The 25,915-nt window shown below is 38.7% G+C and overlaps 2 protein-coding genes and 1 pseudogene across 4 annotated transcripts in view; 1 reads left to right on the top strand and 2 right to left on the bottom strand.

Annotated features, from left to right (window-relative positions):
• Nucleotides 1-1,678: 1,678 nt before the first annotated feature.
• LOC148716350 (uncharacterized) lies at nucleotides 1,679-2,857 on the bottom strand (annotated as a pseudogene).
• Nucleotides 2,858-4,310: 1,453 nt separating this feature from the next.
• Nucleotides 4,311-14,425, bottom strand: LOC111329504 (uncharacterized). Of its 3 annotated transcripts, XM_088746061.1 has the most exons (4): nucleotides 14,296-14,425; nucleotides 8,943-8,979; nucleotides 7,158-7,447; nucleotides 4,311-6,075 (listed from the first exon to the last, which is right to left on the bottom strand). In XM_088746061.1, exons 3-4 carry the CDS (start codon nucleotides 7,429-7,431, stop codon nucleotides 5,975-5,977), a joined length of 375 nt encoding a protein of 124 aa, XP_088602187.1. In that variant the 5' UTR covers nucleotides 7,432-7,447; nucleotides 8,943-8,979; nucleotides 14,296-14,425; the 3' UTR covers nucleotides 4,311-5,974. The 3 variants fall into 3 exon arrangements, with proteins under 3 accessions (XP_088602187.1, XP_088602188.1, XP_088602186.1); XM_088746062.1 differs by lacking the exon at nucleotides 8,943-8,979 and having other exon boundaries at nucleotides 14,296-14,419; XM_088746060.1 differs by lacking the exons at nucleotides 8,943-8,979; nucleotides 14,296-14,425 and adding an exon at nucleotides 9,025-9,181.
• Nucleotides 14,426-15,309: 884 nt separating this feature from the next.
• LOC111329506 (uncharacterized) overlaps nucleotides 15,310-25,915 on the top strand; it is a 50,630-nt gene continuing 40,024 nt past the window's right edge. The window contains exons 1-9 of the mRNA XM_088746050.1: nucleotides 15,310-15,586; nucleotides 16,863-16,923; nucleotides 17,643-18,275; nucleotides 19,491-19,722; nucleotides 19,986-20,374; nucleotides 20,891-21,124; nucleotides 22,345-22,578; nucleotides 23,169-23,501; nucleotides 25,304-25,581. Coding sequence (XP_088602176.1) covers nucleotides 15,557-15,586; nucleotides 16,863-16,923; nucleotides 17,643-18,275; nucleotides 19,491-19,722; nucleotides 19,986-20,374; nucleotides 20,891-21,124; nucleotides 22,345-22,578; nucleotides 23,169-23,501; nucleotides 25,304-25,581 — 2,424 coding nt within the window. The 5' untranslated portion in view covers nucleotides 15,310-15,556. The remainder of the gene's footprint in view (nucleotides 15,587-16,862; nucleotides 16,924-17,642; nucleotides 18,276-19,490; nucleotides 19,723-19,985; nucleotides 20,375-20,890; nucleotides 21,125-22,344; nucleotides 22,579-23,168; nucleotides 23,502-25,303; nucleotides 25,582-25,915) is intronic.

Below are 25,915 nucleotides of genomic sequence, written 5' to 3'. Positions count from 1 at the left end.
CGAGTTTTTAAAATTGTAGTAAGTGGGGACACTTTATCATGCAGCTGTTGTATAAAAACCTCATAAAGTACTACAAAAACGTCATGTTGCCACTTATATATATATATATATATATATATATATATATGATATCATCGATTACATTTGAGCAATTTCATCATTTATAGATATGACATATGTATATCTGGGCAATTTCGCAAAAACATTCCCGTTCTGTTTTCTCGTGAACCCAGGCCTGGTCAGCGGCTCTAAACCTATGTTTGCGGGGGAGGGAGAGACCCCGTCAAGGCCGGGCTGGGGACATGACCCAGGCACTGGTCTATCTGTTGGTGGTTTGCTGGGGGGAAGGGAGGGCGTCTTTTACTGACACCTTCGCTTAGTTAGACGTCGAGTCTTGACGTCTAACTTCTTGACATTGACTGTTTTGCGATTGGTTCTGCGTTGACTTGGCACCCAGCTGGAGAGGCCAATGTCGCGTGCACGGGGAAGGGCCAATCTGCTACCCACGGGTTGGTCAGAGCACTTCTGGCCGCTGTAATCATCATGATCATCATGACCGTCGTCGTCATCGTCGTCATCGCCATTATCATTATTATAATCATTATTATCATTATTATCAATATTATCATTATTATTATTGTTATTATTACTATCATTTTATTTTCTTTATTTTTTTAAATTATATACCCTTCCGCTAAAATGAGATGCCGTGACACCATTGCGTGACGAGCAAATTACGACTTCAGTATAGTAAGATTATGCTGCGAGCGCCGACACGCTTGGGAGCAATGGCCAGCAATCAATTGTATAATTTTGGTTTAATACGTACATAGCAAGCAACTATCCACGAATGATTTAGCCGTTGTTGACTTAAATAGATGCAGCGCTAATCATATGCGCCGAAAGATGATCACAGATTCCTGGTTTTCGACCATCGATTACGTTGACAGTTGGCAACGCACATCGGACGTTGTGTGAACAGAGGCAAACTTGACCGCTTAAAATGCGACGAATGGTGAAAGAAACACGTCAAATCGGCTTTTGAACCTGCCTTTTACAGTAAATAGGGTGACAACACGTTTCGAAACTGTGTCTATTTAGGTCAAGACATGTGGCGCATGCTGAAATATATGTCTAACCCGTCAATTAAGATGTGATGCGGATGGCAAATATTAGCATTTTTAACGTACTTTGAAAAGCTCTCGCGTCGCTCATAATCATTTGCCCAGAGAAATTTTTACAGGAAACTGTAGACCATCCTTCGGCGATTCAACCACAAGAAGCTTAATCCATTTGAAGGTTTCGCACATGGTGAAAACCAATTCCTTTTTGGAAGTAATTTTAAGTGAATGAAATACATGTGTTCAAAATTTAATTATTTTGCATCCAAAAAATAACGCAGCATTTCCCCAAACCAACCCAGTACTCATTTAAACATTGCAAAAAAATATTTGAGTGTTTTAAAGACGGAAGAATGATGTGGTTTTGCATGTGAGGCTCTCAAACTTGTTTAATAAAATGGCACGTCAAATGACGATTTTAACTGAATTTGGTAATTTGCATATTTCCTTCAAATGAAAGAGTATTTTGCCTAAAAGACTATCCCGTAGTTTTTGTCATGTCCTAGCCTATCTACCATAAAAATATGAGCGAAATCAAATTTTTGACCCTTGCCGAGTTATTTTCCATATTTATAGACAGGGACTCTTAAATCTTCCTTGATGGCTTGTGGTGGTAGGCCGTCAGGTCCTGCAGCTTGTCCATTCTTTAAACGTTTGATGGCTCTCTTGATCTCTACTTTGCCTGGCCTGTTCTCATTGACGTGTAAAGGTGTGTGGGCTGGTTCTATATTAGGTATCTCACTTGGCGGAGGTCTATTGAGCAGCTTCCTTCGCTGCTCTTCTTGATAAGTGACCACCTCCCCCCTTTCTGCTCTAACAGGTCTGTCTGTAGTCTTTCTGACACCTGCCAGTGTTTTTGTGATGGAATAAAGCTCTTTCAAATCGCCTTTCCCTGGGGTTAGGTCTTTCCTAATGTTTTGCTTAACCTCTCTGTTGACTTTAGAGTATCTGATCAGGGCTTCTGCTTTCTGAGCTCTTGCTTTGCTCCGGTTTAACACATCCTTTTCCTTCTTCCTAGCCTCTATCTTTTCCAGAGTAGCTGTGCTGACATAAGCCTTGTAAAGTTTAGTCTTACTTCCCTGTGTTTCCTCACATGTCTTCCTCCAGATATCTTTCATACTCTGCCATACCTTGTTGACTACCGTTTGGCTCTCTTCTACCCCTGAATGCTGCTCATTCTCGTGTAAACTTGCTAGTCCTTGGAACGTATTGCGCAAGGTGAGCTTGAACCTGTTTTTTGTTTCCTCCTCCTTCAACATCTCGATGTTAAACTTGTGGCTTGTCCTCTGTGAGCTAGTGTGATGGTTTTTAAGTTTCAGTCGGCATTTGCCCACAAGAAGGTGATGGTCAGAGGCCACATCTGTCCCTTTCTTTACTCTGACAACTTATAAAGACCTTCTGAACTTTGATGCTATGCAGATGTGGTCAATCTGGTTCGCGGTCTTGTTATGAGGAGAAACCCAAGTCGCCTTATGTACCTCTTTATGTGGGAAAACACTTCCCCCCATCACTAGCTTGTTAAAGGAACAGAAGTCAGCAAACAGCTCTCCGTTTTCGTTCATTTTCCCAACACCATGCTTTCCCATAACTGTCTCAAAACTCGTGTTACCGCTCCCCACCTTTGCGTTGAGATCTCCCAGCAACGGTATCAGATCTTTATTGGCTACGCCATCTATGACACCTTGTAGCCTTTCATAGAAGTCAGCCTTTGCATCGTCATCAGCTCCATTTGTAGCTAATTTGAATATATCAACAAAGTTGAAATGGTAAATTGGCCACCGCTACGATCATAAAAGCTGACGTTTCGAGCGTTAGCCCTTCGTCGGAGCGAATAGAGGAATTGTGGGTTGTGTGTGCTTTTAAAGGCAGAAAATGGAGCCACGTGATTGGTGGGAACATGGCAACAAGAAAAACACGAATAAATTAGTGGAATGAAAAGCATTCGTTGATACCTGTGGGACTTAGACTGCCGGTTTGAAAGATGAGCTTTTGTTCAAGAGTTTTGCGGCTTTCCGTGCTACCTAAGTGTAAGGAAAGACCGCAGATTACCATATGTTGTTTTGAATGATTGGGTAAATTAAAATGTCTAATGACTGGCTTCGATGTGTCCTTGTCATTCCTCTCCATGTCGCGAAGGTGTTCTCGAAATCGGTCACCTAGTCTTCTGCCTGTTTCGCCGATGTAAATCTTTTTGCAATAAGTGCAAGTTATGCAACAGATTACATTGGCGGAGGTGCACGTGAAGTGATCGGTGATCTTAATGGATCGTTTGGGTCCCGATATTTTCTCAGTGTTGTGAATGAAAGGACAAGTTTTTCATCGTCCACGAGCGCATTTAAAAGTGCCTGGTTGGTCATTAGTCTGAAAAGAACTTCTGACCAAAAAATTGCCTATGTTTTTGTCGCGTTTGAATGAAGTAATTTAAAGTTTTAAGAATGATGGATTTAACTGAGTGGTTGTGAAGGTGAAACGTGAGAGTGAATGGAATGCGGTCGGAATCTTCCTTTTGCGACGTTTGTAGTGCTGAATGTCGATCAATAAGTTGGGCGCGGTGGTAATCCGCTTAAACGACAGAATTTTATCGAAAAACTGGCACATTGACTCTGATTTGTGGTGGAAATCAGGGAGATCTAAGCCAGAGGCTCATGTATGAAACGCAAGACAACAACCCACCCATCCCACGCCAGGGGAGGACACCCATCACACAGTGATCTCGTGCGTGGGAAATTAACGTCTCCTACCCCTAACCCTGCAGGAGACGGGACCTCCATTTATTCGTCCCTATCCGAGAAGACTAGAATACCTAAACCATTTCTTGATGTTATAGAAAGGCAGCATATTCTTCTCAATTATTTTAAGACCTTGAGTGTTGGTGTTGCAAGTACAGTGAAGATGTATCAAAGTTCACAAGCATATCCTTTAACTTTCGCCAATATAAGAAAGTCTGTTATTTACATTTCACGGTAGTACGGATTTTTCAGGACATAATTAGCCGTCTATCACAGTTGTTATGAACAATCCCGCTTCTTTTTCTCTTCTCTGCCCGATTTTCAATGTAAGTCAATTGATAGCATTATCCCTTAGGTTTCACTCAGAAATAAACATTTAAGATGTCAATATGCAGCGGATTTGTCGGGATTCAGTACCAGATAATCATATGCTACCAAACTGAAGCAAGATGACGAAAACTCATGAGAATACAAACTGAATCGTAATATATTCTTTTAACCAAAATCATTTGATAAAATACAAAGAAAAACGACCAAGAGATATCTCTTGATTCAAAAAAGTGCTAAAACAGACTATTCAGAAGAAAAAAAAAACTAATTTCCGACTCATACGAGACTCGGAAGATATATTCACCATCGTTGTTTACATAACTTCACGGCCATAAAATCGCGTAGCGTTGAAATTCTGAAAGTAGAACAATTTTAAAGACAAATCTACGATTGAACAATAGCTTAAGAACAAATTAACACTTAAATAAAAATTTACCCGTTCAAATAATGGCCAGCATGTCGCAAACCCTCACTTGAAGTCAGCTAATTCTGTTTTCATTTTCTGCCGTGAGAGCACTTGCACTCTTGAAAATAGTATTCCTCGCTACTCCAAAGCTTATTCCTTTGCTTTTAAGAATTAAATTTCAATAATTCGTGGAGTATGCACATGTGGTTTTCATTTGAGCTCCAAAAGGTCTACCTTGATCGATAAAAATGGAACGGAAGAGGTAACAACTTATTACGGACTTCTGCACGAACCCACGTTTTAGAAATAAGAGGTTTTCGCTAAAAATTTTGTACCTTTCGGAATGTCTACGGTCATTTCCACATTCCCACACTAATCAAAGATCTACTTGGCCCATAATGGAAAGAAAAAATATTGGCAAACGCACAACCTGAGGCATTTTTAGCTTTGCATCTTATACAACGATAATAATGATAGAGGGAGCTCAAAACAACATGCCTCTTGAGTGACCTGGTACAGGCTCGGCCAATCCCAGGATTCATAAGGACATAGTATTAGCAAAGTCGCACATTAGCACGGACTTGGGAGTCAGGGGAGAGCATGAGTCTCAGAGAAGATAACGGATCAGTTTTTAAATATAGCGGATAATAAAGGGGGAGACTATCGCGGAAATGGCAGCCCAATTCTGTTTCTTGGCATCACAAGATCATTGGCTTTTAGTCACTCTATACTCTAATTCTATTCTGCTTGATATATCTTCGAGTTCACCATACAGTCACTTTAGTCTATAGGATTGCTTGAGAGGCGCCTTGCTGCTCATAGCCGTTATGATGATTGGTATGATTACAAAAGCGCGATTTCAAGAGACTTGATATCTTTATTGATTTTGCCCTAAGCTTTCTGCCGCACTGAACTAGACTGCGGTAGGTTTTGTCGATACCACTAAGCTTCTGGTGATTTACTAAGAGAAAATGTTGAAAAAAATGATTAAATATTTTACTCCAGATTTTTCCACAAAAGCATGAGCAGGGGGTATCTCACCAAGTCATTTATGTAGACTAAGAATCAACAGCAACATGGTCTGTCGTGACTCGTGCCCATTCCCCTCTGTCGCGGAGTTACAGTAGCGATAATCAAGTATTAGTATCGTTTTTCTCCTCTGCCCCTTGTAATGTTCTAATCAATCTGAGATAACTTTGTAATGCCCACTATTAAACAAAGGAAATTGCATCGAGTCACTAATCACTTTGTACTCGAAAAGAAAGGATAAGGTCAAAAGTTAAGATATGTCACTCTCCTACTTCACGATTTTCTCTCGTTTCTTAACTGGTTTTGACCATCTGATTCGCCTAGAAAGCTATATTAAACAGTATTTAAGGGTCATAATTTCAGGAAATAATATTCTTTTCATCAGCTGATAAGGATAAGAGGCATGCCCACATGTATAACAGAAGACTAATCAACAGGCCCGCTATCGGTGTAAACCAATCTGTAAGACGAGGAAAAAGAAGTCAACGAGTTAATAATGTAGCTGATATGTTAACCAGTATAGCAAATTCTTGAACGTAAATGGTTATCACTAGCCATGTTTGAGCGTCAATAAGACAATTTAGGCGTCATGTTTGTAATTGGACAGTGAATAGGTATTAATAAATATGACAGTGTAGGCATCACGCGTGTAATTGGACAGTGTACATGAATTGATAAATAAGGTGTTTACGCGTCATATTGTGGAATTTGAAAGAACACATCATGTGGGTAGTTGTTGTCGGGCATTTTTCCGAGTTAACTGCAGCTCTTTTTTTAATGAAAACGTAAAACCGATGGCTAGTTTCCTTCTCAAATTCTGTCATAGTTTTGCTTTACTGGTAACAGGATTTCGCGTCGTCCTATTCTGTCTGCAATCATAGACGTGAGTAACGAATCCAACTCTACCCTCTGGTTAATCGATCATTTGGATGATTATTACAATTCGAATTGGACTTCACACTGTTCTGTAAACATTATTTATAGTGTATAAATGTATGGATATATAGGAAGCAAAGTCGCTTTATTTAACTCTTTACATTATAAAGAACTCAGCAAGCATCCTGTTAAGAGTGATATTACTGTCAAGGAAAGTTATCACTGACGCTTATTTAGTCGCGACAGCGTTGTTTGTCAGTCGAATATTTTACGGTCTGGTTTCTGAAAACTGCTAATCAGTGGTTTTTGCCGTGAGCCTATTGGCTGTGAGACTCGAGAGGGCCTTTGTGGAATCTCATTAACAAGCCTCGATCCTGTTGGAGAATTCGTAGGTTTAATGTCGTCAAGAAGTTGAATTAACTGTAACGGTAATTCAGTGTTAACACATTTCGAAAGAAGTATGAGTTAAGTTGCCCAACCGTCTTTTCATAGAGTCATTTAATATTGATATTTAATGCTTTCAGTTAAGCATTGGGCAAGATCTTAGATCAAAATCGTCTATAAATTGGTTTGACTTTGGACGTCGTAACAATTAATTTTCCTCTTCAGTATCAGATATTGATAGATGTGACTAAGTTAATCTAGTCTTGAGGTGAATATACTTACGGATCTCGTCATGACAGTTTTCTGTAAAGGTTTCTGTATAACTCTGTATAGGTTTCTGTTCTGAGGGATGGTTTTCGTCATCCAGTCGGCATTCTTCGGGAATCTCCGAGATTGGTGGGGGAATGATCGGTTTTTCTCTGGCTGGGAGACTAAGCGTTCTTCGGGAGCGATGAGTTGATAAAGTTGGAGGATTGTTGAAGGAATGGCTTCGGAAGGCGCGTGTTTGTACATTTGCATCGCTTATGTGCAGTGACAGGGTGATTCGTTCACTCATTTCCCTTTCTTTTTTTCTGCAAAATGAAATCATCGATTGATTAAAATATCACTTAAAATTTTCTTATGTCGTAATTAACACGAGGTAGAGTTTTCATGTAAATGGGCAGCGTAGAGTCTGATAAAACAATTAAAATTATGCCAGCAAAGTTTATGACCCCTACGAGCGACGAGCATCTTAAATTTCCTCAGATCATCAACCCTGAATCATATATCAAGGTCATGAGAGTAAAATAAATGATTGCTAACAAAAGCAGCTCTTGATTGTTGAAAAAGTCTCTTTGTCAGCACCTTGCGAGATGTATGAAGAACAATATGGAATATTTTCACTAAAAAAAATGGGATAACCAACGAAAATGATAACAGCTTTGGTATAAAGTACAATATTTTAATTTCTCATGATGAGTTGCGCTTTTGCGGAAGTACGCAATATAAATTGTTATTTTCATTATGATTTTTGTCATTTTTTTGTTTGTCAGACAGAATAATGCAATTTTGGAAAAAAAATTGGATGGATTAAAGTACATGTGTCATAAATCCAGACAAGCAACTTTACCTATTATCTTACATTTCTGACAGAAATAATAAAGAAAAAGATGATAGATTTAAATTTGAAAACGAGAAAAACGTGTGATATTGCTGGAACGTCAGTTTAAGTCAATATTTTGAAGGAATATATTACTCAGATGACGTCAGCATCAGACGACAACCCATATTTTATGGCTAATAAAAAGGACAAGAGAAAAGTAGCCAATTTTTTTTTTTTATTTTAACGCACTGAAGGACTTTACTAGATATCTTTTACTATGAGATACAGGGTGACTTTTTCGTTTGCAAATCCAGTTGCTGCCCGCTTGCTCGTAGTTCTTTCATGGGAAATAATTGTTGTATCTAGATATCTTGCCAGCGAAAACGACTCAAAATGACGCTTATATCCTTTGGGATCTTTAAATGCAAACACTTATCTAGAGTGTATTTTTACAAGGGTCTGATGATGCAGTTGATAAAATCTGTTATTTACTAATTACTTGACGTCATGGGGAGTTATTAAGCCGCAGTGAGGGTAAATTCGGCGGAGATAAAACCGAAACAAATTTGTCGACGGAGCAACGCAGAATATTAAATAAACATAAACAAAGATGAATTTATCAAAAAGGAAAGATTTGCCCGTTCCTAGACTAAGCACTTATTTCGTGTTTTAAGAGAGTGTTAAGAGTACATGACAGCATTGCTGATTTGTGTTATTAATATCCGGCTGCTTTAGTATATTCTATCTGTTCCCAGGTAAGAATCGAAATGAGTGTTTTTTTTGTTGTTTTTTTTTTTAATTTAAGCGATATAGTCGCCAGTCGATAGGAAGGCGAAGAATTCCGATTTTTGTGGCGTTCGTTTTTTTTTAAGCACGGTATGTATCATCTGTAGTATTTAGGCCCAACCTTTATTGTGAGTCATTGCAGAAAGCAGAGCTAATAACAGACATACACTGTACTCAGTAATATGATTATATTCAACCTGTTTCTTTCCTATTCGGATTTTCGAGCGTCTTTTTCTGAAAGAAAAAGAAAAGATGTATCTATATTTATAATTTACTCACCTTGCAATAACTGAATGTATCTATCTCAGTCAAAGAATGCTTTGTAATTGAAATCCCAGCATTTTGCAGGAAAATATTCACACGCCTTTTTGTTGACCAAATCTCAGAGTAGCATATGTTCCTTCAAAAATATTCACGCCAAATGTGACATCACAATGGAATTCCTCGAAAATAAATCAAACAAACTGTCTTACAAAACCTGATAATTGATAGCAGTACAGGAACCGCGAACCAAGAGAACTTCCTGAGCACATCGCGACAAACAACAATTGGTTTATCAGATATTTGACGGTTTTTTCTTATCAAACTCTATCTCCGTGAGTTAAAATGTTGATGCCTTGTAACCGCCACAATTCATTGTACATGCAAAAAACTCAAATTGTCATAAAATCTGCAACTCAGTTAGAAATTTTGGTTTTAGAAGCTATTTGGAGCAAACAATGTTTTGAAAGCTAATCAAAACTTACAAGCAAACTGTTGCCATTAACCAGCTTGCTACAGAGATTTCCATTTCGTTGACAGAATTCCCATCACAACAATTTTCGGTGTAAGGAGCTGTCAGTATTTTGGATACCTAAAAAAATCCCATAATTTACGATGAGATTTTTTTTAGGTATCCAAGGCGTGTAATTTATCGTCATCAATTACACGCCTTCGATCAGAAAGATACAAAGGTTTTTGTGAATCTTCCAACATCCCACGGTGTTAATACGCCATTAAATCCATAAAAAAAATTAATGTAAATCAATAGTACTTCACTTGTCAGAGACTGTCAAGTCTCTCGAAGATGGACTGATGAAATAAAATGTTCACAATGACTGTGAGATTTTTGGACTTTGATTCACTCTACTTTGATTCGATTCCATGCAAAAAAAAAAAAAAATTACAAAAAAAATGGATAATCGAGTTGGTTGATTTAATGTTGGCCAGGCGAGAACCAAACCCTGACGTTGTGTATCGCAATTCTAAGTAAACGTACTAACGAAAATTTTTCTCCTAAACTAATAAAGATATGCAGTGTCACATTGGTTTGAACCAAACTGAGAAATCGCCTGAAAGCTGATTTACTCAAATACGTCATAATTCGTCCACAGCCTCGAATCAGTCAGTCTTACTCATGTCACGGTTTAGTACCGTAGGTTTGTGGATGTTTTGAAATAAAAGATGAGCACAATCACGTGTGACTTCGGTTACAGCTAAAGTGGTCAGCACACCTGGTTTAACAAGAAGTGAATCATGTCAATAAAAACTAAAAGACCCCGATTCACCCATAATGTATTGCGTACCTCTCCCTTAACTAATGAATCTCAATAGTCGAAAATTATTGGCTAAGCGAGTCACAATAAGCAATGAGCCAATCAGAAAAGAGATCGTCATTTCAAAACAATAACAAAGAGCCACAAAGCCGAGTAGGTGAAACTGGGCCTTTAAAAAAAGAGAAAGTATATGTATCTCATGCGATGTTTTGCTAAGTAGTATCGGCTGAGCATCTTTACGAGTTGTGCCGGCCGTTTTTTGAAGAGCCCGTAAGGCAAGTCAAATTCAAACAACCATTAAAAATACTCAACCATACGACTCGCCAAAGCGTCTAATAATTCATTTATTATCCAACTGCTTTATTATATGCGCATTTATTTCAATGCAGGAAAAATAACGCAAATAAAAATGTGGTTTGTGACAAGTCTTGCGTAGCGCCCGCGTTGGATTGGCTCGTGCGGCGTCAACTTGTCAAACTAGGTTTCCAAACGACTCCAAGTTGAATTTTATTTGCACTCGTTGTTCACAAACCCAACACAATTGAAAGTAACGCAAATAAAAAACTGACCCTTTACCGATGAAAACCATTTGAATAATTTTTCCCCAGTGACACTCATGAAAATCCGGCCAATTTTCCGAAAGACAACCGCTCCCAGACATGAACGAGCTTTAATCATAAAACAATGGCGCTTAACAGAACTTGATTACTACATTTCATTTTCATCATTTCATTAAAGTTTTATACAGAACAAAATAACTGTCCAAATAACCGTGCAACATTGCGAGATATCTGTACTCAGTTTGTGCGTTATTTGTAATCTACTTAGTACATTTGGCTAACGATAATAAAGAAAATTTTACAATAATTAACAATTGACACCATTTTTAAAGATCTATCGATTTCAGGTTCGGTCTAATACTCGCAAGTTTTATAACTCCTAATATACACGGAGTGGCGTGCGCAATGGGTATGCCAGTTACTACTATCTTACGCATTACTGAAGCACGTACTAAAGTTTTGTATTCGGGCAGTCAACGAATAACATAAAATTTTCTTCGAGATAGAACTTAGCGGACATGTTAAAACTAGTCAACAACAGAATTTTTTGTTACAAATTCTCTTTTCTTTTCTTTGGAAAAGATCTCTTAAAGGAGCACTCTTACGAAACCGCCCTATAATTTGAAAACCCGAAAAATTCAGTTTTTTCATTATAATATGAATTTTTAGCGATTAATAAAGCCTTTTCAATAATATTTTTAGCTTAAAGTTAAGTCAATTCTAGGGCGAGAAATTACGATTTGAAAACCGTTCCGCCATTAATTTTCGTAATCACTTACCAGGCTCAAGAAGACTGGCGCGAGTTTGGAGCGTGACGTAGATTACTCATTTGACGCGCCGTGCTCGTGGCTAATTTTCAAAAACAGTATTTTGATCGTATATATTGTTTTTATAACACTAAGACTAAGACTATTTCACTAAATTTCAAGAGATTTTTGGTGCGCTCGACTCCGGATCGAGTGGTCCAGGTTCGAGCCCCCGGCCGGGACATTGTGTTGTTCTTCGGCAAGACACTTTACTCTCACAGTGCCTCTCTCCAACCAGGTGTTTAAATGGGTACCAGCAATTTAATGCTGGGGGTAACCCTGCTATGGACTGGCATCCCATCCAGGGGGGAGTAGAAATACTCCTAGTCGCTTCATGCTACAGAAGCCGGAGTTAAGCACTGGCCTGATGGACCACTAGGCTCGTAAACAGACTTTATCTTTTACCTTTAAGACTATTTCACTAAATTTTCACGAGGTTTCCGCATAAATATAAAATGAAGCCAACAGTGTTTTGAGTAATGTACGTCACAATGGGAGTGACCGCTGACCGAAAATAAGTTGGCCGTGATTACGAAAATTAATTGCGGAACGGTTTTCAAATCGTAATTTCTCGCCCTAGAATTGACTTTCAACTAAAATTATTATTGAAAAGGCTTTATTAATTGCTAAAAATTCATATTATGGTTGGGTTTCAGGTGACGTCACAAGCTTTGCTGAAGTTAGTGTCCGCCATGTTGGTGTCCCTCGGGTGTCAAATTTATGAATAATTAGTCGATTTCTCTAGTGAAGCCCTCTCTCTTATCGCCGTATTATTTCGCCAACTATATGAATATCCAGACAGAAAAAAGCGATAAAAGTATCCGGCATTCATCTTAAGGTATCCCAGTGCTCTCTGAGTATGCCGAAAGCTTAGAGAGTTGGAAGGAAAGATGTTTGCAAAAGATCTCGGTCATTGGGGTTGACCCTGCAAGCATACCAGCCGAGAAGTTCAGTCCAAAATGCTTGCCTCCTGTGGAAGCGTCGGACTCGCTGAGCTACCTCGTTCTTGAGACCAGCTTCTACACCAAGAAGCAGTTCAAGGCGTTCAAGAGTCTAGAGGCGTTTAATCAAATGGTGTCGGGATTTGTAACCTCAGTTGTAGGCAAAGTAATCGCCGGCAAGTATGCCGTGAGAGCACGAGTTTTGCATTCACAGCATATGAATGATCCTTTAGTGAACATTTGGGTCATTTCCGAAAACGATGGGACTATTTTGTCAGCCCATTGCTTGGGATGCAAAGCTGGACTGGCTGAGTCATGCTCACATATCGCAAGTGTTTTATTTATGTTTGAGGCAACTACTAGAATTCATGGCAAGCTCGCTGGGTGTCACGAAAACTCAGACACCGAAAACTCAGGTCCCTCGAAGTGTTCTCCAAGCTTTCGAAGTGCTCCATAATTCGATAGTGCATAGCATAAACCATGAACCAATTTTTTTAAAAAATATAACCGGTGGAACAATGCAACAAATCCGACGCGAAAGACGGACAACAATATCAAGAGTGATTCTTCAGTGAAGCGAATCGTGACGGCGCTGATGCCGAGTCTTCTTTCGCGATGTTTTTCTCTTTCTGCCTCATTTAAGAACTCTAGCTCAAGGGTCGCAAAATTGTCTTCGTTTTGGGACTGGTGGGCCGAGTCTCTGTTTGTATCCATTATTATCGTGAAATATTTAAGAATTTTAACAGAGCGACAACAAGGATCTGTGCAACGAAGTACAAAAAGGTAAACAAACGTCCCTTTCGGCTCGTCAAAATCACGCCACATTTTAATACTTTGATGTTGGAGCGAGCGCATTTGATCCCGTTAACTGTGAATGAAAAGTTCAAAATTAACGGGAAAAATGGAGGTAAATCTAAGCTAAATGAAGTCTTGTGTTACTCTAAAATGTTTTAATACTCAACCATCGGACGATTTTGCGAAACGTGCAACTTGCGGCCTTGCTTTTGCTGCTTCAGTTGGATCAAAACCCAATAGGTCAAAATACACGCGGGATTACCAGGAGTGATCATGAGTCGAGTTTATCTCTTGAATTTACGAGGAGTCTGAGTTTTCGGGGTCTGAGGTCTGAGGTCTGAGTTTTCGGGGTGTGAGTTTTCGTGACACCCCAAGCTTACTTGCACTCAGGTAAAATGCTCATGGATTTTGCCGACATAGGTCAATGAAGTGCCGGATGCGAGGGCTAAAGACATCGATTTCTCATCGGCTAAGAAGCTCAAAGAAAAGCTCGACCAAACAATCGAGGATCTACAACAGCCGCAAGCCTCGAACAATACAACAACTTCTAGTTCCTCCTGTTCTTCCCCTTGACTTCTTAGGTATAGCGCATTAGATCATATATATAATGAATTTTGCGCTATAGAAATAATAAAATTATTAAATTATTATGCGAAAAAATCCTTAGTCTTTATGCTTTCCACTTTTGCTCGAACAGCCAACAATAATGCATAAAACCATCCCTTCTTTCTCACATGAACTCTTCGTTAGATACGGTTTGTTTACGCTCGAGGGACACCAAGATGGCGGATAGTAACCGTTGCTAAGGTATTGGTCACGTGGGTGAAACCCAAGGATAATGTAATAACTGAATTTTTCGGGTTTTCAGATTATAGGGCGGTTTCGTAGGAATGCTCCTTTAAAAGTTGCTTACCTGCTAGGATGTTTGGTTTCTAATCTTACTCAGTTTGCAAATGCTCAAAACCGGCACGCATATTGAATGGAGAGATGTATCTTTCTTGCCTGGCCACGGATAGATGGCCATCGCGTCGCGCCTTTCGGAACACGAGCCATGCATAAAATGAACCTGAAAACGAGGTCGAGTTCAGCATTTAGAATAATAAATTTTCAAAACTTTTGATTAATTATAGATTAGCGTCAAATGTTGAGGAAACTTTTATTCGCAAATTTCTCATATATGTATATGGAGTCTCCAATTGGAACGAACTAAGCCATTAACATTTGTTATGACTGAAGAGAGTTTCCTACTTACTTCTATACCAATTCACTTATTCACTCGCTCACTTCCTCCAAAACTCACTCACTCCCTGTACCTGCTTACCTATTTTTTCTTACTTACTTGTTTACTTACTAAATTCTCAGTATGCAAGATTATTTATGAACATTTTAGTGATATTTCACACATTCAGTAATGATTTCATCTCGTAAAAAATAAATTTAATGCATAATTCGTAATGCTTTAGTTACTAATCTTGTCAATATTTTGACATTTTATTTACATTAGGATTTATGTTTTTAATTATAAATACACGACCCCACAAGCCTGTAGCTTTAAATTTTTTATCGTGTTTGAATAAAGGCCATCCATCCATCCCCCCAACCCCGTGAATATTTTTTTATTCTAACAGTTTTGCATACCTACAGAACTGTATCGTTTCATCGCAAATGATCCTGTTGAGTGATACCGTTGAACGAGTTATCTCAGCTTTCCCCCGCGACAGCCACCGGTTTGCACAACAATTACACTGGACTTTTCCTTGACCTTTAACAGAATAAAACGAACGCATGAAAGTGCCTGATTGAAGAATGCAGCTGCGCTGTTTCATTAAGACCTACAATACATTTCATTCCCCCCCCCCCTTCCGTCTAAAAATAATACATCTAATGATTGCCGGTTCGTGGCTGTTTCGTTGATGTTCTCGTTTTCCATTCTAAATCGTTTTTATATTCAGTCCTTGACTCAAGTTAGCTGAGAACTTTCTCACTAATATTTAGTCAACAATTCTTATAACTCGTTGACAAAGAAATTCAATCAATACGTGTGCGATAAAAAAAATTTACCCCATGTCGTTCAGAACAGAATCAGTTTGCTTCAAAAACTCCAGCAGTTTCAAATTAACAACAGCTTTCTACAAGGTTTTAAGTCGCAATGGATTTAGAGAAGTGAAATCAGAATGGCTTTTGGCATACATCTCAGTTACTTGGTAAGAGAGATTTCCTTGAAAATAACTTTAACCCACAATATTTCAAACTTAATCGGTGCTTCAAAAGTTTTGTAATAATCTAAACTGCAAACCTTGTTAAGGGTCAAAACTTTAAATTATACGCAATGAGCTCGCATAATTACACACCCGACCTTTTATCTTTTCTTTTTCAGTTTCACATTTTGAACTTTGATAAACCTGTAGCTCGAGTTTTATTTCTCAGAGTTACACATTATTCACTATTGCATCATCTTTTCTTTGTGCTGAGGAAACTACTATTTTCTAAGTACTCTAATTTTTTTTATTATTATTAAAAAAGTACCTTAAAAAATAAAAGGCTTTAAATGAATAATATTTTGTCAAAACGGTAGAAACTCTTACATTGCACGACCTAAACCAAAGAAACGTTTTTTTTTTCAGATTTTCAGTGTTTTAAATTATGCACTTTTAGCTTTTGCGATGACATGTTTTCAAAACAAAGACTGAGTTTGAATTAAAAGCCCCGTATTATTAGAATTCTAAACAATAGCTTCGAATTCTAGCTCTCCAGATTTTAGTTTAAAATTTTCTTTACCTTTCCCTGCGTATGACGGAGTAATTGAAACATTCCTAAAAAATCGTTCTTCAAACTTTTTTTATCTCATTATCTAAAAGGAGAAAAAAGTTCGGAAAATTCTGAGAATTTATAACCTGGCATTTTACTAATTAACAAGAGAGAAGTATTCATTTATAATGCGAACTCGCCAACCATACAGAACTAAATTATCAGATTTCATTTTTTGGGCGTCTTAATAATCCTTCCAAACTGCATTCATATAGGCTGGCGTTTACAATCTGCGAGAAAAACGTTGCTTCACCTTATATTTGCTGCTTTGACAAAAATAGAAATGTTTTAAAAGGAAAAACATATGGAATGTTTAATGTAATTAGACGCCGATAGAGGGAATAAAGATGACGAAATTAGCATCGCCTGTTTTTCAGTCAGATCGAACAAGCTATGGAAGGGTTTTGCTGCAGGCATTATAGGTGTCGCCATGACGATTCCGTTGAAGTTCTTCAGTCTCGATAACTTTAAGGAACTTTTAGATCTAACAACATTATTTTAACAACAGCATAATCGACCGCTGAGTTGTTGTCATGATGACACGAAGGAATGACGCTTAAAGATCATTGTTTTAGACTAAGGAGAGATCTTCCAACTTCTGTTTTTTTGTGATTAATTTGTGTCTTTCAATTTTGCTGAATGGAGACTTATTATCCCCAATCTGTTGTATAGGTATTTATTTATTTTTCCATTCCATTCAAATTTGTGGAAGCACTGAATGAAGTTAATGTAGGTAAGTCAGCTATTTTGTTTATTTCCTTTACATTTTTTGGATTCATGCTGTTTTAGTTAGTGGAGACCTCTCGTATTAATCAAAATTTTATGTGCTCCACAACCTTGGAAAGCAATACAGATCTCCTAGACTGTAAAGATGAACGACATCTCAGAGTCGCAGAATTTTTTTATATCTGAATCTCGACTAAAATAATGGCTGCATTTTTAAACATGAAATGATTTCCGGGGATGAGGGGAGAGTTGTGAGCTACTAGGGGGAGTGGGGAAGGGGCAAGAGTAATAAGGGTGGTCCAGCAGGGAAAGCACATGCCTACGATCACAGAGCTGCGGTTTCAATTCCCAGACCTGGTGTGACACCAAGTTTGGTTATAGTTTGACTTCGCTGTTAGTTGTTATCCTTGCTCTGAGTTTACAGCTTTTTATCATCAACTAAAAGAAAAATATTCCAAATACCTTGAATCGGAAGAATGAATGAAAAACAGCACTCGCCTGAAAACTACCTGTAGGTGAGCCCACGTTCTGTATAAAGACTGTAATTGTTATCATTATCTCATTATCATAAAGACAACTTTGCACCTCCGTTTGGTGAGCCGGGACTAAATTCCATGATTTACTCTATGCAGAGCTCACGACAAACGCATTCTTCGCAGATTCTATATTAGGGTTATTTAGCCAATGACCTTTTGGGTAACAATTTTCTTTCAATTTCTTTGTCAGGGACAGATTGTCTCGACTTATTACACCGAGGCTTCAACTCAACCGGGGTTTATGACATTGACCCTGACGGCAAAGGTGCTTTCCAAGTACTTTGCGACCAAGAAACAAACGGTGGTGGATGGATTGTTTTTCAAAAGCGATTCAATGGAACTGTTGACTTTGAAAGAAATTGGGTTGAATATAGGGAGGGCTTTGGAAATTTTTTCACTGAATTCTGGCTTGGAAACGAAAAGCTGCACCGTCTCACAAGCTCCATGAATCATCAGCTCCTTGTGGAAGTAGAAGCCTTTTCTGGAGAGAAAGCACATGCGAGCTACGAAACATTCACCGTTGATTCCGAGAGTGACAAATACAGACTTTTCGTGGATGGATATTTTGGTACAACTGGAGGAACAGACTCACTTGGTCCGAGACACAGCAACAAAATGTTCACCACCTCCGATAGTGATAATGACAGAAAAGATACAGAAAACTGTGCCGTGCTTTGGCAAGGGGGATGGTGGTTTGACGATTGCTTATTTGCATTTCTTAATGGCCCGTACAATCCTACCGAAAGAAATTGGGGTATACTATGGGAAAAGTGGAAATCGGAACAGCTGAAACAAGCAGCAATGAAAACACGTGCAAATAGAGGTAAGTCTAAGTACAGTTAACATATAAATTCGAAGGAAAACTTTGCGAAATTGTCACGAGCTTAGAAATTTGCCCCTTAAAGACTCAGATACTGAACCTTCCAATTTTACGGGCAGATACTCTACTAACTGAGCTACCGAGCTTGTGAACTTTCTTGTGAAAATAAGTTATGTATTATGTATGGAAAAAAATATCTTCGTTTGTAAAGCCTTCTGCTAACCCTCGCTTTAAAGCAGAGGCTTTCTATACCTGGAAAATGGCCTGTTTGCCAAACAATATGGTCATGTATGAAAAGCTTGTTTTAGTGTTCGTTATATTGGAAGCGTTTCTTATATAGAGATAACAATTTTTTTTGTTCGATCAAGAGCGTGTCCAAAAAAAATATCTGTTTCCACGCGAGGGCTTAAATCAAAGACCTCTCGCTTTCGAAAATGGTCAAGCATTGGTTTCTAAGGTACTCAAATATTTTCAAGCCATTTTTTTTGTTGTTGTTGTTTTTTTTTGCTTTTGGTTGTATCTTTTCTTAAGGTGTTCCCGAGAGTTTGTGCACAGGTTTGGGGGCTGGCTGCTGCCGGTCATTTGTATGGCCTGCACAATTTAGCCAGTCATTTGTATGGCCTGCACAATTTGTATCGCTCAAATTGTATTTTAATTCGAATATAAGGCATTGCTGGTTTCCCAAACACAAAAAAAATAGTTTTGTCTTTTTATAATCCTTTGTTATATTCCTGATTTTAAGACGGCATGATTTAATTTCCTACGTACGTACATAGTCAGTTGATTTTATGAAGGGGGGTTAGGTTGTTCACAAAAGGTTGTTCGTTAGCGCGATAGAGCTTTGGTTGCGATACTGGAAAGAGTGAAATCGCTTGATGATAGAATAAATTGTTCTTTCTGTATATCTTAACTTCAGAAATAAGAACAATCAATCAAACACCGCGACATTGCAACAACTAAAACAACTAACTGTATAACAGTTGGAATATCGCGAGCCTCAATTGATGGCCTGACTCTAAACTGCGGTGTGGATAATAGAGTTCACGTGATTCGCTGGTGCAGCGCAGTAATCATTTGTTGCTCACGATGAAAGTCTTTCCACTATTTTCATTTTATTTTAGGCATGTTGTCGCCGCAATGGCATTGCTTGCTTTTATTCCCAACACAGCGACACGAAAGTATGTTTTTGATAAAGTTTGAAATGTTTTCCCTACTCAGAGCGACCCGTGGACTATTATCTTAGTTTCCCTGGTTCTTACCCTCAAGATTTTTCATCAGTTTCGATCGTGTTGGAATTTAAAGAATTGACTGTCTCATGGTGGATCAGAGGACCGCCAACTCAAAATTGGTCAGCAGTGTTTTCAATAGCACATTCTCAAGAAGATAGAAAAGTGGCATTCCTATACCAGGAGGATCGACAGTGTAAAGTCATTACGGAAGGCGACGAACGGTAAGGAAATAAGGATAAATTTGATTGGTTATTAGCGAAACAATCGGTCAATTACCTCAAAGTACGTGTATCTCTTTCGATACCAGCAAGGAAGACTACACCTCTCAGAGTTTAAAAAATACCTATTTCTCTAAGACAGTTTTGTCAAGTTTTCTAACGGGAGGAAGATTTTTTTTAACTGGTTTTATTACTGTACTACAGCTATATTACTTACTTTAAATATAGAGAAGTAAATTCAATGGATTTTTATTTCTTGTTTATAGGGAATTTACTACTAGTCACGCGTTTGTTGATTCTAAGTGGCATCTCGTGGTATTCGTGTGGGAGGTTACAACAGGCCAGTTCCGTCTGCATGTCGATGACAAAGTTGAATATAACGGGCAAACGTTTCAAATTTCGTCAACATTCTCTGGCGGTCATCTCATCCTTGGACAATCGCAAAATAGTTATGGTTCCATACTGGAAGGCAGAGCTATGAGAGCCGATATCATGCATTTCAACATGTGGGAACGTATGTTTACAGAAGCAGAGGCGTTGGAGCTATATCTAGATTGCAACGTAAGATTGGGAAATCTTGTTCAATGGCCAGAGATAAACATAGCCTTTCGTGGTAATGTTACAAGGACTCCATTTGTCAGGTGTCTTCCTAAAGGTATTCACTGTTAGTTTATAGGGAATAGGACGGGTGCACCTTCTACTTCTGTTCTTTGCATGTGGTGTCTTTGTAAAGATTCAGAGAGTCAAACGAGCAGAAGGTCTGCGAGTCGATTAGGAAGTTATAGATAGATTGCCTGAAACGCAGCAAGAAGCTGGAAGGGAGGAGCAAAGCAGAAATGAAAGCAGACAGGGTGGGAAATGGGGAGAGAGGTGGGAAATGGAGTAAGCAATGAGGTCATATGTTATATAATCGTAGAGAAATAAATCATGAAAGTAGATAATGGGAAGATAAGAAATTACTTACTGGTTAGTTAGGGAGTTCTAATGTTAATCAGCACAAGAGAATATAAACTTTGTAACCTCTTGATCTGCAGTAACTATCTTTGTAGCAACTATTTCATATGCAGCATTGACCCTTGTGGGCCACGATACACTTGGCAGATTAATTTCAAAACATGTAGTTTCACATAACAATATCGAGTCATCTAATATATTTTCCCTTGAAATTTAGCTAATTATGACTGGCCACTCGCGAGTGTTAACAACGCCAAAAGACTTGAGGATCAGATCACATCTAAGACTTCGATCATCAATGTAGCTGATAATTATAGGCACACATACCTCGGTGTCCTCACTCGAACAGGAAATGTGGGGGTCTACCTGGCTTCTTATCCAGGAGAGTGTTTGGGTTACCTTAACAATTGTTCCAATGGTCTTTCTGTCAGTTTTTGGATGAATTACAACGGTAAGAGCAAAGGCTTAATAAGCAGAAGGTGTTTTGTGTGCGTTTAGTAGATTTTCGAATTTGTTTTATTAGTAAAATGTTTATTAAAGAACTATATGTTGAGCTGTGCGTCAGACATCCTTTGAAGCAACGTTATAAAAAAAACTTAGCAACTGTCTTTATTACTTTGCAAAAGCCTTTTTTACGGCCGGGTGACTTTTAAAACAGTAGGTTTCTTCAAAAATATTTTTGCAATCAGTCAGTATGATTTTCTTTGTAGTAATTTACCACATAATGACTTGGTTTCATTTCTGTCTCGTCGATAAACAAGCCTTAATTTTTCTCAACTTAAAATATTATTTTATTATAATCACTTTTTTGGGCATCCAGGCTCATTTTTCGGACTAAAATGGAGAATTTGACGGGCTGAGCTGTAGTTTAAAATGTATTTTAGCCCGCTGAAGTAAACCAATGAAAAGTGAGAATCAAACAATCGTATGATAAAAGCAACGAATTAAAATCCGTTGCAAAGTTCGCTCCGTTTTCTTGCAGCGTTAATTTGCATCAAAGCATAAAAACGAACAAAGCTTGAAATCTGTTTGTAGACCCTCACTTGATTGTTCAAACTGTTTTGCTGTCATTTTTCAGCTTTTATTTTCTCAATGCCCCTCAGAATAACAATGATACCAATGCAATTTAAGTTATTGGGCATAAATATGTTTTTGGCCCTCTCGTAACTCATTTTGACATAAATCTCTTGCTAAAATAAATATGAGTCAAGCTCAAAACATATTTACTTCGAATATCATAAAGTCTGTAGCTATCATAGACTTTTTGGGCTCGGTGTGGTTTCGTTGTATTTTCTCAAATGTGCCATACACACGCACGCATCGGGCAACTTAGAGCTGTTTAGCGAATGTCCTGTGACTTACTCATTTTCTGTAACCTATTTTCTGTAACCTATTTCCCCATTTCGGTAAACGGTTTTTGAGAGAATAAAGGCTGATAGTTTCGAAAGAAACTGTTTGGGGCTGCGTCGGTGGGAGTAACGAAATAATTTGGATATATCAACAAAGTTGGAATGGTAAATTGGCCACCGTAATGATTACAGAAGCTGACGTTTCGAGCGTTAGCCCTTCGTCGGAGCGAAGGGCTAACGCTCGAAACGGTTTTTGAGAGAGATTGTTTCGGGATCCACCGTGATGAAACTTTCTTTCCTCATTTCTTTTTTTTATCATTAGCACTCTTCGTTTCCTACATTCTGGGGCTGAGGAACGAATATTACGATGTTTTGAGGATGTGGGTTGGACTTCCGATGACTCAAACTGCCCGCTGGGAGCCTTGCTATAGAGCTATCCATGACGGTTTTGGCGCACAGACGTTTCACGAAAATTGTCCGAATCATGCAGTGACAGTGACTTTAGTTAAAGTTGGAAAGTACGTTTTCGGTGGTTTTGCAGACCAGAGATGGGGTGGTGAGTAAAACGTCGACCGTGTAAGAAGACTGGAAAAAAGAAGGCTGCTGAGTTCTCGACAATAGTTTACAACTTTGATAAAATAAATCACATTTTGTGTTAGTGAATTCAAGAGAAGAATGATCCTCGTAGATGAGATGCAGTTACGCAATTGCAGAAAAAATGCCTGAGAAAAATCCAGGTTTCGATAGGATTCCATCCCGTACCTCCAAGGTAAAAGTCGGGCGCTTCTTTCTGTAATTGCCTTAAATTGCAATTCACCTGCGACGATCTTGGGCCAGACCGCTCCACAATGGTACAAATCCAATGTTAATCCATCCTAAGTTATTTTCAACTCATGGCTTCTATCTAGTGGAAGTTTCTACCTGTAACACGCGTGTTTCCGGTATGTTTTGGTGGAGAGCAAATGCGAGTCGTAAGGGAAGTCATGCGCATAAGCAAAATTCGTACGTAACACAGAACAGCCTCTAGATCCTCTTGAGGCTTTCAAGAACGGGATTGATCTGAGGTAGATATAAAGGTAAAGAGATCATTGTCCTGTGCAAGGAAGTTAATCTCTTTGTTTCATCTCTATTGATTCTTTTGCAAAGGGACAGGAGGAAACTCGCAATACCTTTGGAGTGGACGTGCCTTTTTGTTCAGTCTTGTCAATCCTGCTGGCTTACAACCTGTTAAACTTGATATTAAACCTGATAAGTTTGACAAAGCTCTGCTACAAGATCCACAGGCAGGACCAGTATTTGGAGAGAACGACGTTTTCATTGGTAACAATGCAGACCAGTCAGCGGTATCTTTCAGTGATCTTGGGCATGCGTACGAGCTTCCCAGTGTCTCATATCAAGCCGGTACAATCAGTGCTAGACGGTTTTTAGCAGGAAGCTACAAGTTTATCCCAGATGACATAGAGGTGTTTTTCTACAATAGTAAGTTGTGTTTCATTCCACCCACTTGGAAACAGTCCCAAATAAACACTTTTTCGCGATGAAACGGTATAATTTAACAAATATAATTTCTTTCTTTCTTTTTCGATCGATTCACTCTGTCAAAGGGCTGATGCCGGCAACGCAAACATCTTCTTCTACCTTTAAAGGGCCACACTTGAACAGCATGCATTGCGCGGTGGGGAACATTCTTAACATTTTCTGTCTTACATAAAAGGAACGCTTGCCGCGTATGTATTTTATTCCACTAAATCTTTGCAATTTAGATCGAGAACCGGCTTTTTGTAGTTTCATCTAGTTTATTAAGTGTCTATCGTCTATCTGCAACAATGCGTATTTTTCTCGTTTCATTCCGCGTTCGCCTGCAGGAATGAAAAGCCGCCATATTTAATGGCTTTCTAAACGATTTTAAATGTATGGGATACTCCCTTGCAGCCGTTGTTTGGTCTCGTCACGCAACGCGCTCTCTCCCACGTCCCCGTGGCGTGACGAGACCAAACAACGGATGCGAATGAGACTACATTAGTCCGCGTGCAGGCCCTCATAATTGGTGCTTTGGGACGAGCGTTACTATTATACCGCGGCGGCTGTTACCTATCTGGGCGGTATCCAAGACCTTGGGCACAATTTTTCCAAATACGGACCTCCCGGCTGGTAAATAACAGATATATCTGGGAAATTTTCATCAATAGTGACAAGTTGACAGGTATTTGTTCCAGGAAAATATCGTTTAGACACAAGATGTAATTCATGAAGAACTTCTAAAAGCAAACAAACGGACATCAGCATGGCAGTCGACACAGAAAGTAGATATAACTTGATGATGTTGCATTTTGCATTACCCACTCACAAGGTAAAGTCCAGATAAGTAACAACTAATTAAGAAGGCTGTACGAAAGCCTTTGAAACATGATAGTTTTCTCTTTGTTAAATATATTTTCACTTGTTTGGAGAGCGAGACCGGTAAGAGGCTACTGGAGATAAAAGGGCGTTTCGAGGAGAGAGCGCGTTACGTGACGAGATCAAAGAACGGTTGTGAAGGACAAACGCAAGGAGTGGTGCACCCATAAAGTTCATTTTTGCTTATCAGTGGCACTATCATAAAATACGTGTGCCTGAGTTTATTTCAGATAAATTGAAAGGTTTTTTTGCTCTCCATCAAACGATATTTTCATTGGCATCTTTTTAAAGTAAGTGCTCTTTTTCTTTTACAAAAATGCAAACATCATTTACTTAGCGTCCTATTTCAAACCACTCATCCAAAACAATAACTCTTGCATGCGTAGAATGCCTATGTTCTATTTTTACAATGAGAATAGTGGCAAATGTTAATGCCGTTGTGGTATCCTTTGCCGTTTAGTGAGTTTGCGGGAAAAAGTGTCCAGTTACTGGACAATAACAATAACAACTGCGCGTAAAGCACACTGGTTGAGCGTGGCCCTTTAACACCTTGACATCTGTATGCATAATATCCAGAGTGCCATACATCTAATTTGTTACTGACACAGAGAATTTATCTAATAATCTAAACTAGGGGTTCAAGGTTGAGTATAGCGTGTTCTTTGGTGCATTACTTTGAAATGATTGAGTCGAAATCTCTATACAATCAATTCCTCTGTGTGTGTGTGTGTGTGTGTGTGTGTGTGTGTGTGTGTGTGTGTGTGTGCGTGTGTGTGTGTGCGTGTGTGTGTGTGTGTGTGTGTGCGTGTGTGTGTGTGTGTCTTTCTCTCGCTCTATTTTACTTTACTTTTTTATTAATATTGATTGAACATTTTTAACCTTAGTTAACGCTAAGAAGCTCTCCAGTTCTACATTTACCGCGAACAACACTTATGAAAACCTTACTTATGCCCCATTTCGGGCTCGTCCTTCGAGCCCTAACCCATGGTGTGCCAACGCCAACTCAGGTGGGCAGTATCTACAAATTGACTTGATGACGCAACAAAGTGTTGGAAAAATTGAGCTGGTGAAACACAAAAGCGATACCAAATATGTTAAGAAATATCAGGTCATGTACAAAGTCCATGGTGGAGGCAACTGGAAAAAGTACAATAATTCAGAGGTGAGAGCTAACAAATGTTACTGCTGACTTAAGAGGAGAAATTTTGCGAAACCATTTTTGCTCATTCTCCATGTGAAACATTTATTGGGTCAATGATATTATCTGAGAAAATACGCTCTTACCCCTCCCCTAACACAACAACAGTCAACTGATAACAAGTTAGGGTTATTGTTTGGTTAAGGGAGGGGTAGGTCCGCAGTTCTCATTAATCTCAATCATCTTCAGTAATGTAAAAAGAAAACTACAGTCATTAAATTTTGGTGAGATTTCGAGGAAGGACTGTTTTTGGGAATAGTTAATAAATAGCTTAAGGCGATTTAATCATGTTTATTGT

Source organism: Stylophora pistillata, chromosome 14 (genome assembly GCF_964205215.1).
Source record: "Stylophora pistillata chromosome 14, jaStyPist1.2, whole genome shotgun sequence".
In the NCBI taxonomy this organism is placed as follows: domain Eukaryota; kingdom Metazoa; phylum Cnidaria; class Anthozoa; order Scleractinia; family Pocilloporidae; genus Stylophora; species Stylophora pistillata.
This window is presented reverse-complemented; position numbering and strand designations above follow the sequence as displayed.

What these genes read in the sequence shown, in the direction of transcription:
- LOC111329504 (XM_088746061.1), bottom strand. Translation starts at nt 7,431, where the DNA reads ATGAGTGAACGAATCACCCTGTCACTGCACATAAGCGATGCAAATGTA. An exon ending in AAACTGTCATGACGAGATCC is followed by an intron (nt 6,076 to 7,157) that starts GTAAGTATATTC and finishes CTCGTCTTACAG; the next exon opens with ATTGGTTTACACCGATAGCG.